Below are 16,223 nucleotides of genomic sequence, written 5' to 3' on the forward strand. Positions count from 1 at the left end.
GACAGATGTGAGTCTAGTATAACTCCTAGGCAGCGTGCCTGTGTGGTGGAATGAAAGGTGTTGTTGTTTACTGTGAGTGATATCTGAGGGACAGGGGAAGATCTTGGAGGAAATATAATGAGTTCTGTTTTTGAAAGGTTCAGTTTCAGGTGGCGCTGTGACATCCAGGAGGAGACAGCAGAGAGACAGACTGTAACTTGGGAAAGGACAGAAGGAGGGAGGTCAGGAGTAGACAAGTAGAGTTGGGTGTCATCAGCATGAAGGTGATACTGAAGTCCAAATGACTGAATACGTTTTCCTAGCGAAGTTGTATAGAGCGAGAACAGCAGAGGGCCAAGAACAGAGCCTTGAGGAACTCCGACAGAGAGAGGGAACGTAGTAGAAGTAGAGTTAGAGAAGGAAACTTTAAAGGAACGGTCAGACAGATAAGATGTAAACCATGAAAGAGCAGTGTCACGAATGCCTAGGAGGAGCAGGTGGCCAACTGTGTTAAAGGCTGCAGAGAGATCTAGAAGGATTAGTATGGAATAGTGACCTTTAGACTTTGCCAGTAGAAGATCATTGGTTACTTTGGTGAGTGCAGTTTCAGTTGAGTGTGTTGGGCGGAAGCCAGATTGCAGGGGGTCGAGAAGGGAGTTGTGAGTGAGATGCTGGATCAGGCGTTTGTAAACAAGCCTTTCTAGTAGTTTGGATGCGAATGGAAGAAGGGAAACCGGACGATAGTTAGCGGGACAGCTGGGATCAAGGAAAGGTTTTTAGAGGATAGGAGTAATTAGTGTTTGTTTGTAGATGGAAAAGTACCAGTAGAAAGTGAAATGTTAAATAGGTGGGTAAGTACAGGAGAGAGTGTTTTAGAGATTGGATAAAGGAGGCGAGAGAGTATGGGGTCAAGGGAGCAGGTTGTCGGGTTTGAGCAGGCTAGAAGTTTGCTTCTAGTGTTGCAGGGGTGAAGGAGTACAAGTGGATGCAAGTGGACAGCACGTTAGTCTGAGATTGTCAGACGGTATGCTCAGTCTAATGAGATCGATTTTTTCATTAAAGAAATGAGCAAGATCTTGGGCAGTTATATTAATGGGTGGAGGGAGTGGAGGGGGCATAAGAGTGAATTAAATGTGGCAAACGGTCACTGCAGTTTAGAGGACAGAGTAGAGATTAAAGAAGAGAAGTATTGCTCTTTAGCTATTGATAGAGTTTGATTGTAGCAGGAGAGCAAGAATTTGAAGTGGATGAAGTCAGAATCAGTTCGTGACTTCTCCACCATCGTTCAGCTGACATACTACATCTTCTAAGGTACCGAGTTACACTACTGTATAATCATAATTGATGTGGCTTTTCTTTATTAGTAAGATAAAGGAATTCAAAAATTGCTTGTCAGTAGAAGCTCCCCCTCATGTGTATTTCTACTCTACAACATGAGCCAGCCCCCCCCCTCGTCCTTACCAAATGAGTAGGTGGCATGGAACCCTGGATAGTTCATAAAGATATCACTTATGAACTGGAGAAGCAGGTTGTTCCCAGTAGAGACCACCTGTGGAATGTTCTCTGGGGAGCCACAGAGTTTCCTCAGCAATGGGGAAGTGAGGCTACTGCCATCATAGACTGCCAGGTAGTCGTAGCCCGCCATGCAGTTTGAGGCAAACTCTGTCTGGAAGCTGGTGAATGCCAGTGAAATCTGGAAATGGTCAAAGACAGATGTCTCGTGGGTAATTCTTGGCACAGCATGAAGGTACGTATCCTAGAGCACAAATAGATTTGCTCACCTTGTAACCTGTAGGGGCAACAATGTTGTAGATGCAATCCATGGAGTTAGGATAGTTGGAAGGATATCCGGGGGATGTAATAACCCCATTGTCCGTCAAGTAGCTGCCACCACCTGTCACTGCAAACACAGATTGGCATTTGGCATCGCATGGGTCAGCACTACATACTTGTCAACTGATCTGGATTGTTTCGAAGTCACCTGTATTTATATCTGACCCCCCCAAGGAGAGTAGTTGGGGCATAACAGGGAGAAAAGTGTACCTGTGCTGTACGAAGCCTTGAAGCCCATGCCAAGTCCCGAAGCATCAGAGACAAACTCCACCAGTATTGTATTGCCAGATGACACCAGAGGAGGCAACTTCCCTGTCCCACAAGCTCTGTCAAGTAACACCGGGGACGACCTGCTGTCTCCATCATACACCTTGAGATAATCCGAAGCACATTTTGAAGAGGACTGAACATCGAAAGCATTGAACTGGAGGAAAACCTGCAAATAAACACCGATTTTAACTTAATCTAAATGTTAAAAAAATCACAATGGAAGGAAACCCCTAAGCTTAGAGTCAACAGCAGCCCAGAGCCCACTGAGCATGTGCAGTGCCACTGACACTTAAGAGATGCCTAACAAGATCCAAGACGAAGGCCTGTTATAGGGTTGCTCAACCTCTGGGCTGGTATAGTATGTTCAGTATAAAGTGTATCATTTCAAGCCATAATCTACAAGTCCCAGCATCCCACTAACAACAGCTTGAGGGTTGTAGATTGCCAAACTAGACGAAGTTAGGAACGGGGTTAAGAGACGAACCTTGTCAGCCGGTAACCGAATCAACCAGATACAGTCGGAATTAGGAGGGTAGGCAGATGGATAATTTGCAGAGGTGAAAGTTCCATTGGGTTCAGTAAGCAAATTGCTGCATATATCTGGAGAGCAAATACACACATGCTTCAGACCTCTATAACATAAACCTTAATTATATTAACATTTTAGTATGCAAATAGTGGGATGTTTTAGGCCACACCCCTTATTGACCCATAACCATGCCCGCCTACTACAACACACCTGCCCCAACCACCACTTTGCACAAATCCCCATCCCATTTTGGGATCCTCGATTCAGGACTGACACCCTTATATTGGGACAATGAATTAAACATAAAATCCCAATGAAAGTTTTTGGTTCCCATTCAGGCAGTGGTGCCTGTGTGGGTTTCAACATATACCTATATTTTACAGATGTATAAGTTTCCGGTTGAAAAGGTATTTCTTATTGTAAGGATCTTCAACCTACACAATGCTCTGCTGTAGAATTGTACTACTCCACTGTAAGAAGAAAAGCCCAACTTATTCTTGGGCCTCTCAAAATGGCAATGATGGGATTGTGCTAGGGCCTTGGGAGAATAAATTTTAGAGGTACTATGAGCAGAGGTATAGAACCAGGGAAACTGTAAGTCCCCATAGATCTCCCCACTTACTGCATTCGTAGAGCCTGTTCAGTTTAGAGACATCAAGTCTGCTGATGCCGTATCTTTGGCCAATAAACACAGTTGGATCTGGTTTGGGTTTTATTGTTGCCTGTCCGGTAGTGTTGGTGAAGCTAAATCTGTAGAAAAGATACTATTAATAACATGGTGTTAGTCATTACTTCTTGATAGTATATCTATAGTAGCAGGGAACAACTCCTTCGGATTGCTCATTGCCTTAATGGGAAGCTAATATAAGGTCCTTCAGTTGTGTTTGTGTTGGATTGGCCTACCAGAGTACCACTGAATTTTTCAAGGCTGGGCCCCATCCAAGGGCAATACTTATCAGCCTTTTCTTATTAAAAAAAAGCGATATATAACACTTGTAACGCTTACTATTATCATTTAATTGGTGTCAAAAATGGGTCTTGGATGTCAGGTATTCTGGTAGGTCAGCTAGTCCAACACTGGATGTATTAATATTGCAGCAATATTCAAAGCAGCCTCAGCTATTTCTCCAATAAAGTCTAATGTTCTCTTACCTGCCATAGTGCATCACTGATGAGTAGTCATACTGAAATCCAAGATTGTTGGAGTTTTCTTTATCAAAGCTTGCTCTGTTGACTGTAAAATGAGAGATGAATTAGACACTAGATACAAAATGGGTGCATGATGAACCCCTGAATTGTGCAGGATCATCAGTTGAAGAACACTGCTGTATATTTTTGAATATATTGTAAAGCCCTGATCTCTTGGCCTATAATTGATCACGCCACCTGCAAAGTAATGTAGTATAACCTAGAACATTCGTCATTGGGTGTCCGAATAATTTTGACGCGTGACAATTTCTTTTTGACGCAGTGGATTTTTCGCCGGCAAATTGTTGCCGCAGTTTTGCAAATTAATTTGCCTGCGGCAAAACCTGGAAATTCTCTGCAAATTTGTGTCTGGTGAATGTATTCACCCATCATTATCTGCCACCTATAACAGAAGACACTAGAAGAGTTCAGAGAAAATACCAAGGGCTCTGCATTTTGTAAACTTGGGACTGTGTAGAACACTTCAGAGAAACCTAGAATTATTTATGCAAAAATATACATAATACCAGATATATAGATTATGTTTTGATAATATGATTATCAAGTCACCTAGAATCATCAGTATGTTGGTTTGAATAAATGCAGCTCCTACCATCATTGATGTATTTGTATATGATGTCCACATAGTTGTCCCGGTCACTTCGGCTGTGTTCATGGATGAATCCCAGGGCATGTAGAGACTCATGTTGTATAATTCCATGAGACATACACCCATTTTTGGATACAGACACATCTTGGCTTCCTCCAGTCTTCCCCACAGATGACCAACAGCTACAAAGAATTAAAAAAAAAACATTTTTGTTTAATTGCAAGTTCTCATTTTATACAGAGCTATACTTTACACAAGGTGCTTATTTAGGTCAGTTACTGTATATCCCTCCTTTTTTTAGTTCACCAACACTAGAATGGGGTAACTGTTATAATGATTTATTAAGCTCTACCAGTTGGTTCTAACTCCCACCACTTTTATAGCCCTACACAGCATCTGAGTATGGCTCAGGCTTGGATCATCTGGGTGTGGTCTGAGTGGGCCATGGAACATCTGGGTGTGCCCTGAGTGGGTCATGGAGCATTTGGGTGTGGTCTGAGTTGGCCATGGAACATCTGGGTGTGGTCTGAGTGGGTCATGGAGGATCTGGGTGTGGTCTGAGTGGGCCATGGAACACCTGGGTGTGCCCTGAGTGGCTCATGGAGCATTTGGGTGTGGTCTGAGTGGGCCATGGAACATCTGGGTGTGGTCTGAGTGGTTCATGGAACATCTGGGTGTGGTCTGAGTGGGCCATAGAACATCTGGGTGTGGTCTGAGTGGGCCATGGAACATCTGGATGTGGTCTGAGTGGGCCATGGTACATCTGGGTGTGGTCTGAGTGGGCCATGGTACATCTGGGTGTTGTCTGAGTGGGCCATGGAAAATCTTGGTGTGCTCTGAGTGGGCCATGGAACATCTGGGTGTGGTCTGGGTGTGGTCTGAGTGGGCCATGGAACATCTGGGTGTGGTCTGAGTGGGCCATGGAACATCTGGGTGTGATCTGAGTGGGCCATGGAACATCTGGGTGTGGTCTGGGTGTGGTCTGAGTGGGCCATGGAACATCTGGGTGTGGTCTGAGTGGGCCATGGAACATCTGGGTGTGATCTGAGTGGGCCATGGAGCATCTGGGTGTGGTCTGGGTGGGTTGTGGAACATCTGGGTATGGGCCACCTTGAATGTTGGGCATAATGGATCTCTTTTAGCCTTACCCATTCCCTGACTGAAACCTCAGAAAATCAGCCTGTGTTGTACGCTCTTTAAACCTGATGCAGCTCAGTGTCATAATCTCATTTAGAGCCCCTCTAATCAGTGTCTTCTCACTGTCACCTGATGGAAAGAGAGCAATATATTACATAGCAGAGTTTCTTTGCCTGACCTTTCCCCTTACAAAAAACACATAAATTCTAATGATCTAAGGGATAGTAATTGTGCACCCCCTGCACATCATTGATATCAACATGTCAGTACTTGAGTCTACAGTACATAGTGTAATTAACATATATATACTTACTAAACACAGGGGATATTGTATATGGGACATTGACCAGCCCACTACTGGATTTTGGCCACAGGCATTTTGTACAGTTTGTGGCACTGCGCCCCAGTTTTTGGAATATATCTCCATACTCTATTGGCATGTTGGCACCTGTTGGATAAGAAATAAACATACATGTGTACAGTTCCCTTGATTATTACAGGAAAACCATTTGTTCTTTTGGTGGGTCAACAGAAGTTCCTAGCTATGATGGATATGATACGTCATTGTGCAGCACTTTAGGCATTTGACACATGACTCCTTAAAAATGGATGTTGCCTTAAAGAGTTCAGGGTTTTTTTATGGCTGTGGCATCTACACACTGTCTTATTTCCCTTGTCTACCCGCTAAAAGTACATCTCTTGAATTAGACACTTCTGACTTCTAGTGGCCATGGATGTATACAAAGGAGGACATTTTTTGGTGCAAAATATTTTTTAAGGCAGGGTTGGGTAGAATGGGTGTGTTTGCCTTGGGTCTCTAACATAAGGGGACCCTTGGGGTCAGGTCCGGACTGAGAATTAAAATAGGCCCTAGCATTTCAGGTACACAGAGGCCCAATCAGCCACATAGAGGCCCAAACAGCTCCACCAGCCCACTAAATACTGATTTTCTATGGGACCTTATAGCAGCCCCTCTGGCATTTGCCAGAACCCACAGATTGCCAGTCCGGGCCTGCTTGGGGTGGAAGAACATAGATAAAAGCATGAAGGACATTCCCATGCCCACAGTGCCTTGGTAGCAGACTGGCCCCTATCACCATGGCCCCAGTGCAGATATAGAACCCACTATAGATATAGAACTTATTTTTGCCCTTTGTTACCTTCATTGGCTTGTAGAATCTCACTTAAGATGTCCAGTGGATCACTGCTGCCTTCTTCCTTCTGACCTTCTAGAAGCTTGAGAGATGCTAAGGTCCTTTTCATTTCTTGTAATTCTGCAAAAGCCATAAACAGATACAGACAATCCTAAATGTGTTATTCCAACAAGGACTCAGAATTTAGGGCCCCCCAAGATTCCCTCATCCAAGGTTCCTCTTTACATGCAACAGACTAAATGCTGATTTGTTACAAGGGTGGTTTAGTAGACCTAGAATTCTAAATGTGAAAATGGCTAGTATTATTGTGTAATAACAAATGCCCCATGCCCCAACCATCTCATATTTACCTTTCTCCATATTGAGAAGAGATTTAGAATGATCATTTCCCAAATTATCCTGGAATTCTGAAAAAAAAGATCAGAGGGGTGGGGATAGAACAGTGTCATTCATTGCAGCCTTTAGCCTACAAGTGATGTTTTTTGAGAGGTACAACATGCAGCTTACAAATGCATATCTCCCAACATTTTGGAAATAGAAAGAGGGACAAAAAAGACTTGCTGAGCAGAGCGCAGTGAATTTTTTGCCATGCTCATTTTGTGACCACACCCCCTAATTACCATGTCCATTTTACAAAATTTGGCAGGTTATGAAAGTTTGAACATATTTCTGTGGTTTTTATGTTTTGCTAATAAAGGTGAATTGCTTTCAAGGGCTCTTACTGACGAGCGGTTGAAGCTGCGCTCCCCACACAGGCGCGTGTAGGCGCCGAACGCAGGAAAAATGCAGCATGTTGCGTCCCAACCTGCGTTCGGCGCCTACACGCTCCTGTGTGAGTACAGCCCCATTGAAAAAAACTTAATGCGTCTATTCCTGTGCTCCCCTGCGGCTGAACGCACAAAAACGGTACGCAGGGGATTGCAGCTTCAACCGCTCGTCAGTAAGAGCCCTTAAGCTGTGAGTCTAAGTTCTCCCAAGAGACCTGCTAATCTTACATTGTTACAAAAGTTTCAAAGTATCTATTCTGGGCTCTCTGCCAAAAGCTAATTAAGTCAGAAACTTTGTATCTCTTTTTGGCTGTTCAGTGCAGGAGATCAAAGATAAAGTCGGGATATTTCTGTAACAAACACGGGACTGCGGGTTGAGCTGTCAAAATCAGGACTGTCCTACGAAAAATGGGACAGTTGGGAGGTATGCAAGTGTACCTATATATAATGCCCGAAGCCAATGTTCATTGTGAACCACCAACAGGTTGGCCTTACCCAGGTTTCCTAGTTAGGCATATGGGAACAGGCAGGTGTAACTAGTATTTTAATCCTAAATGTTTCCATGGCCCAATGTCTGAGCCCCAACCTGTAGCCTCTGTCTCTGGTCCCCACCCCTGAGCAGCCACAGCAACCCGATTGGCCATGTTTCCTGATAATCAATCAATCAGGTCGATGACTGGCAGAGATCTGGAAACTGAATGATTTTACCCTCAGTCTACACTGCAAACACACAAAGAAAATAAAAAAGGAAGAAATCCTCAATGCAGAGTTTATGGTAATCAGTATGGCAGCTCCTATGGACTTGCACAAATGCCAGTGTACACAGAAGGGACAGCTAGTGCGGGCAATAAGCTATAATTACTGTAGGAATGCTCAGCGGCAGTGGCATAACTAGTTGTTACTGGGCCCCATAGCAAATTCAATTTAGGGCCCCAAAATATTTATAAGTTGGCCTATTTTACCAAGATATATTAAAATTGCTAATTAATTAGGGTCTCACTGGGCCCCCTACACTCCTGGGCCCCCCTGCAACCGCAGGGTCTGCTTCCTCTATAGTTACGCCCCTGCTCAGCGGCTGACTCCTATACAGCCATGTCATTTTAAAGGAAAAGCTACCTTTTCATGAAGCCCAATTTCATAAAGTCTATGTGACACTTTTACACTTACCATTACCGATATTGATGCGGCCGTCAGTGATCTATAACAATGAACAAAGACAAATGTCAGTTATACCTTTGTTGTGCTATTATCATCTTTTACATATATATGGGATCCGTTTTACGGACACCAGCTATCCAGAACATTACTTAAAGGCTGTCTCCCATAGACATCATTTTATCCAAATAATCCGAATTTTCAAAAATGACTTCCTTTTTCACTGTAATAATGAAACAGTGCAGGTATGGGACCTGTTATTCAGAATCTTTCCGTAATTTAGATCTTCACAACGTAAGTCTACTAAGAAATTACTTAAACATTAAATAAAGCCAATAGGCTGGTTTTGCTTCCAATAAGGATTAATTATATCTTAGTTTGTATCAGGTACAAGCTGATGATTCATTATTACAGAGAGAAAGGGAAAAAATGCTTTCTGGATAACGGGTTTCCACATAACGGATCCCATTCCTGGTCCTTGTACTTGATTCAAACTAAGATATAATTAATCCTTATTGGAAGCAATCCCAGCCTATCGGGTTTATTTAATGTTTACATTGTTTTCTAGTAGACTTAAGGTATGAAGATCCAAATTATGGAAAGCTCCGTTATCCAGAAAGGCCCAGGTCCCGAGCATTCTAGATAACAGGTCCCATACATGTACTGTATTTCCCCCATGTGCAGATACTAAGCCAGTCTTACCCAATGTACAATATACTTGCCAGAAAGCTGTGTACTTACCTCCAGAGGTACTGCTGCAGCCGCCTGCAATATACATAGTAAGGCCACCAGTTTGGCTGTGCCGCCCATGTCTGTTTGTGCAGTGTCTGTCTATGCCCTAAAAACCCCGTAAATCCTTCTTTTTAAACAGTAAGAATGGGGGCCACAAAGGACACACCCGTGGAAAAAAAAAGCCAATTTCAGCATGAAGTCATGGATATCTAGGGTGACCAATGTTAACATGATAATGACTGTCATTACACTGTGCCAGTCCAACTGTACAGGAGGTGCCTGGGAATATTCCAGCATTAGACTATCCTTCAACTGTGTCCTCCTGTCCCAAGTGTGATGCAAACATGATGGCAAAGAAGGCACCAGAGATTATGGATAGAGAGCCTTGTGGCTCATTCATGGTGCCCTCACAGACACAGGGCTCCTGACACTGGAGGAGAGGCTGTAATGAGAGTCCTGTCCAGGGTTTGGTCCTAGTGGGGAGCACAATGAAAGTCACCAATAGACCTTGGTTATTGGCCCACTGACCTCCTGGGCTCCCTGTTTCTTGGCTACAATTGGCTGCCCCTTGTTGATTAAGCAATTGAAGGTCTGGGTGGGCAGTAGGCAAATCCCTCCACTGGTGCTAGGGGGGGCCCTTCACTAGTGAGGAAAAGAGGCACATGATCTTCTGGCCAAAGGATACAACTAAATGGAGCCTGAGATAGCACCCCTTTGCAAACCTGGGGTGCTTGATTTCCCTGTGAGACTGGACACAATGGAGCAGGCACTTTTGCACACTTGAACACTTTTCTGTGCACCATGCTTTTTTACCCCCAGCCTTTTGGTCTGGTGATGAACAAATGTTTACATTCTAGCCAATCGGCTGGGGATGCACACAACCACTTTTTTATAAGCTATTAGCTATTTTTTTTCCCTCCATACTTTTAAGCACTTTTTGGAGCAATAAATCCCTTGGGCTACGCAATGATCTAGGATGGAGATGTGCGGCCATTAGGCTCCTTCTCCCCTGAACCTGACCCTTCCATGGGCACTCTTTAGAGGTCCATTTATATCCCTTGACCCCTTGTAAGCCTTTGGGCTGAAGGGGAAGGGACAAAGGGACCACCCTAGCCTAGCCACAAAGGTGGACTGAAAACCCTTCTTCCCTGTGGGCCTTTTGGCTGGGAAGGCCGGATATAAAGGGACCCGTCCTAGTCTTCGGAAACAGGTCTGAAGAAACTCAGGAGACATCAACACCTTTTGGCCAGGGATATCAAGGGACCTGCCCTAGTCTTCGGGTGAAGCAGGTCTGAAAAAACTCAGGAGAACTTTGCAACTTTTGGCCGGGTGACCCAGGAGTTTTTATGGAAGTAACTGCACCATTTTGTACATTTTTGCACTTGCAAGCACACTGGCTGAAAAACTAAAGTTGGCTAAATACTTTAGTCTGGACTGGGATTCAAAACAGGCCCTGGAATTCCCATTTCACAGAGGCCCAAGCAGCCCCCTCACCAACCCAATAATGAGTGTCTATGGCGGAAAGAAGCAATTCGATGTGGTGTACTAATTTTCAAAAACATTTTTTTTTGTAACCCCCAACTACCCCATTTGACATTTCCCCAGTCAGTGGTAGACTAGGGGCCTTAGTCTAAAAATATTGTGGGTCCTTATTTTACAGAAAAATCCTTACTATGTAATTAATTACCAGAATTGGGCCCAGTTGCACCTGTTGCACTCCCGACCCTCCTTCCGCTGCCTCTGCCTGCAGGCCGGACTGAGAGGAGTTCCATTATCCACCCTCGGTGTGTCCCTGATATGATTAGTTGTGCTTGGTTTGTACAATGGGAGCTTCCACCCTGCACATGAGTTTATTAGGATTATACAGGTGCATGACAGGTGTGTGCTGATTCCTCCAGTCCTTCTTCCCAAACTTGTCACTAGTGGGTACATCCTGCAGTGGAAACACAAATAATCATTTATAGAACTTTATTATCTAAATGTCTTGTAATGTAATCATTCCTAGTTATATAGTTAGTATAATGATAGTAAAGTGCACCACTTAGTGCTTATTTTAAAGGCGATTGCAGTGCCGGACCAAAACTATGGGGCACCCTAGGCAAGCCCCCTTCCCACAATTCTCCCCACCACCACAGTGAGGTGACGAGGGGGGAGAAAGTGAGTTGATGAGGGGGGTGATGAGTAGGACCATTTCCTTTGTCAGCCAAGGAGGGGACATTAATGCCAAACTAGGGGTGGGTTAGGGTTGCCACCTTTTCTGGAAAAAAAAATCTTCCTTCCCTATTGTTAAGGGGAGGTTCACTGTTAAGTTACTGTTTAGTATGTTATAGAATGGCCAATTCTAAGCAACTTTTCAATTTGTCTTCATTGTTTAGTTTTTTATTGTTTATTTATTTTTCATATTTGCCTTCTATTTCTGACTCTTTCCAGCTTTCAAATGGGGGTCACTGACCCCATCTAAAAAACAAATGCTCTGTAAGGCTACAAATGTATTGTTTTTCAAGTAAAAAGTGTTTTCCCCTTCCCACCCCTAATTTGCATATGTAAATTAGGATTCAGATTCGGTTCGGTATTCGGTCGAATCTTTAACGAAGGATTCGGGGGTTCACCCGAATCCAAAATAGTGGATTTGGTGCATCCCTAATTGTTACTGTTACGTTTTATTACTCATCTTTCTATTCAGGGCCTCTCCTATTCATATGTCAGTCCTTTTCAAATCAAGAACTAAATTTTTGTAAGTGAGACCTTCCAATGCAATGCAGGAATGAGGTGGGGCTCCCATAATGTATTTGATTTGGTTTTAGAGGCACCTGCCCCTAATTGTTAATTATACATTAATTGTATGGTTTCTATGTGAGTTACGTGCCTATTTGCTATGGGGTTTTGACTTCAATTAGACCTACCTAATAATAGCTCTTATACTATTAGTTTAATTTGCCCTGTGCCAACTGTTTTTCAGTTTGTAAAAAGTTTTTTTTCTTTCGATTTTTTGATTTATTTTGAAAATATGAATAAAAACGGTAGGTATAGTTTTCCTTTGTGTCTATTTAAATTTCCAAAAAAGAAGTCCCCTTAGTTCTCATTCCAAAGGTGCTTGGACCTGGCCGTGCTCTGCACAAATGGAAATCTGGTATTAGGTGCAGCACTGATGGGCGCAAGGATTCCCCGTTCTTATTGCCTGCCCATAGGGCTCTCTGATGCAGCAGAAGCTTGTGCTCCCTTATGGGAAAGTCTGAATGATGTGCAATTTGATGGTTGGGGGTGGGAGTGAGGACACATATGTGCCTTTCCATACCTGTCATGTATACAGGGGGCTGAACACTGGCAACAAAAAACATTGTGGATTATACCTTTTTCTGCATTTTTCACCATGCCCCTTATCACTCTACATCGGGTCCCCAACCTTTTTTTTACCTGTGAACCACATTCAGATGTAAAAAGAGTTGGGGAGCAATGCAAGAATAAAAATGTTCCTTGGTGGTGACAAATAAGGGCTGTGATTGGCCATATGGTAGCCCCTATGTGGACTAGCAGCCTACAGGAGGCTCTGTTTGGCAGTACAACTGTTTTTTTACAACCAAAACTTGCCTCTCAGTCTGGAAATCAAAAATAAGCACCTGCTTTGAGGCCACTGGGAGCAACATCCAATGGGCTGGTGAGTAACAAGTTGCTCATGAGCTATTGGTTGGGGATCACTGCTCTACATTGACCTACCAATATGTTATAATCTCATTGTAAGGAGCCAATGTTGATGTATAAGATGACAGCTAAGGGGCATGTCCTCACATAATATGGGATTTTAACCAGCCAAAGTTGGTTTCTTTCTCTCAATGTGCCATACACCATCTCTTCCAACTTCAGTGATTATTCCCAGTACCAGACTTCAGATTCACTGGACATTGGTCCACCCATGCTGCCAGTATCTAACTATCAAAAAATGATGGATTTCATGATCGGCTCACTTGTGTACGCTTTGTGCCGTGCACCGTGGAACACGACTACGTGCAAATTATAAATGGCTCTGGGTAATGTCGGTCAATGGCTCTGTCCCTTGAGCCCTTGTATTCTAGTGGGCATTGGTAGTGGTGCTGCCAAGGCATTTGAGCATGAATAACACTATGTTAATAAGATAAAAACATGTCTTCTCCTTTTCATCAGCCTCCATTGCTCTTCCCTGACTCTTCTGGGCTCCTCTATCCAGCAACTGTTAACCTTGGCCAGGAATATGACTACTCCTCTGTTATGCACTATGGAAGGTGAGTACAGACCTGTCAACCCTACTGAATTCTTAGGGGTCCAGAAATGCCCAGAGTCATCCCTAGGGGTAGGCAGAAGAGCTGCAACTGAGCAGTGGGCATAAACAAAAGTGGGGCATGTTTACAAAGCAGTGGGGACAATTGGCATTCAGCATATGGATCAAGCATTGAAGGAGGGGTGTTGTCATGCACACGGGGGGAAGTGGAGGGGAGTCAGAGAATAGATGAGCACAGTGTCAAGCTATTTTCCAGGGGGAAATAGAAGAAAAACAAGCATTTAACCTCCCACTAACCCTTAACCCAACCCACCCCCCCCAAAGTCATGGTTGTGCATTGGGGTCACCTAGTGATGACAGTGGCTGCTACCCTATAATAACTATTTCTTGTTTCTAGGAATGCATTTGCTAAGCAAGACAAGCTAGATTCAACCTGACCCAACAGTGGTTATTGGGCAGAGATACGGACTCAGCAACTTGGATGTTTAAAATTTTAAAATTGTGTTCTTGCATCTCATTTCTCTCCAGTGCCAAGAACAAGAACTAAAAAAATCAATGGAGAAAAGTCATTGATCCCTCAGAAATACTGTATTTAATTATATTTATTCAGTTTGTGTCTTGGTTTATATGAAAGAACCCAACCCTGTGTTATAGATCCCACACCTTTCTTTAATAATGTGTAATTATGAGATTAAAACAAATTCCACCTTTTTTGGTTGAATTTATTTGCTGTATTTATAGGGATAAGGAAGGGGATTTGACCCTTGAGCCAGGGGCACTGATGCCATGAGGCAAGTTGAGAAATTCTTCACAAGCGGCAGCAGCCCCCAAGTTACCAGGGGTGTCAAAAAGCCCCTCATGGTAACTTAAAGAGCCCAATTTCCAGTTATTAAACCAGAATTTTGGCTCCTCGGAGAGAGAGAAATTGCTCTCTTTGCACTAGAGATGGTGCTCCACCTGGACCTGCTCCTGCTCAAAAAAGGTAATATGGGGGGGGGTGGCATTGCAGGAGCAGTTCAGATGGCAAGAGGCAAAGAATCACCCCTGCCTTGAGCATCTCCTATTAGAGCTCAGATCCTCCTGCCTGACGATATCACACTGTAGTTTACTGGTAAATACACAAAGAGGTCTATGAAGATCTAGGGCCTTAAATATGCCTTGGAGGGCCACATCCAGTCATTGAGCCTCCAGCTGGGCAGCCCTGGATTGGGCAATTGATATCAGGAATGGTGGGAGAAGCCTTACCTAGAGCATCCATACCTCCCAACATTTTGGAAGTAAAAAGAGGGACAAAAAATATTTTCCGCACGTAGTGCAGCAAATTTTTTGACCACACCCCTTTTTGTGGCCACACCCCCTAATTACCATGTTCGTTTTACAAAATTTGGCAGGTTATGAAAGTTTGAAAATATTTCTCCTTATCTAAACTGTGTTTTTCTCAAAATTGTTACAACATATCTTATTTGCACCTGTTAGCTGTTCTGGGCTCTCTGCTAAAAGCCAATTAAGTGAGAAACATTGTTTTTTTTTCTGGCTGTTCAGTGCAGAGAAAAGAGGGACTTTCCAGTACAAATGAGGGACTGCGGGTTGAGCTGTCAAAAGAGGGACTGTCCCTCTGAAAAAGGGACAGTTGGGAGGTATGGAGCATCTGTTAAAGTGATATTATCCACTGTACAAAAAGATGGGCTAGGGGGATAGTTGGCAGGAAGAATTCATGTGGTTAGGTATGAAACTAGGATTGGGTTAAGTTTCTGAAGGATCGGTGCATTTATCTTCCACCTGTAGTTAGTACAGATGCCAGGCTCCTGTAGTTCTTGTGCTTATGGGATCATGTTTCAAAATGACCACTAGAGGGAGACAAAAACAGCATCAATACTTTCACAGGGCAAGGTGCACTTTTTTTTGCATTAAATATAATTCTCTTGCTATTGGCACATATAATTCAGTTACAGTTCTTTCAATGAGTATAAACTACTTCCCTGTTTGAAAAATGTTATCCCTCGAATATACAAAGAATGAAATGGAAATAAGTCAAGGTAAACCGTGCCTGGGGTAGATAATTAATCCCAAGCCTCAAATCAACTCGGAGAGGGAGGGGAGAGCGGCAGAGAGAAGGGGGGGGGAGCAAACTTGGACTATGGGTCGGCAGTTTAATAGGTACCTGCCCAGTGCCCCCCTATAGTTGTGCCCTAGGCCAGTGTCTCTTCTGCCTACCCCTAGTTCTGTCCATGTCCCCAGAAGTATATAAGCACAATGAGATTTATTGTATTGTACAGGCCTGTTCTTGCTGAGCTAGGAATATATTCAAAGTATATAGTCTATTATAAGCATATGCATCAGGGGTATATATATAATAAGGATATGCAGGAGGTGTATTTAATAAGAATATGCAGGAGGGGTATATTAAAAGGATATGCAGGAGCAGGGCCATCATTAGAAATCACGGGGCCCCGTATAACATAATTTTTGGGGCCCCCTGGTGCCCCGCCCACCCTGGCTCCCAAGCCCCACCCCAGACTTCAACTTTGCCTGCTTTCGTGACTTTGGGTCTTTTCACCGCTTCAGGACTTCTGGCTTTTCAGCAGTATGGGACTTCAGAAGGGTGGCGCGGCTTTGG

At 43.6% G+C, this 16,223-nt stretch overlaps 1 protein-coding gene across 2 annotated transcripts; it reads right to left on the minus strand.

Annotated features, from left to right (window-relative positions):
- Positions 1–378: 378 nt before the first annotated feature.
- On the minus strand, positions 379–8,659 carry astl2f.S (astacin-like metallo-endopeptidase 2 gene f S homeolog). Of its 2 annotated transcripts, XM_018260200.2 has the most exons (12): positions 8,635–8,659; positions 7,051–7,107; positions 6,707–6,820; positions 5,860–5,994; positions 5,558–5,675; positions 4,413–4,591; positions 3,764–3,845; positions 3,234–3,361; positions 2,567–2,682; positions 2,023–2,248; positions 1,761–1,879; positions 379–1,672 (listed from the first exon to the last, which is right to left on the minus strand). In XM_018260200.2, the coding sequence occupies exons 2-12, from the start codon at positions 7,058–7,060 to the stop codon at positions 1,406–1,408; spliced, it is 1,494 nt and encodes a 497-aa protein (XP_018115689.2). In that variant the 5' UTR covers positions 7,061–7,107; positions 8,635–8,659; the 3' UTR covers positions 379–1,405. The 2 variants fall into 2 exon arrangements, with proteins under 2 accessions (XP_018115689.2, XP_041416853.1); XM_041560919.1 differs by lacking the exons at positions 7,051–7,107; positions 8,635–8,659 and having other exon boundaries at positions 6,707–6,882.
- Between the last annotated feature and the right edge of the window lie 7,564 nt (positions 8,660–16,223).

This window comes from Xenopus laevis, chromosome 4S, assembly GCF_017654675.1.
Source record: "Xenopus laevis strain J_2021 chromosome 4S, Xenopus_laevis_v10.1, whole genome shotgun sequence".
Classification (NCBI taxonomy): domain Eukaryota; kingdom Metazoa; phylum Chordata; class Amphibia; order Anura; family Pipidae; genus Xenopus; species Xenopus laevis.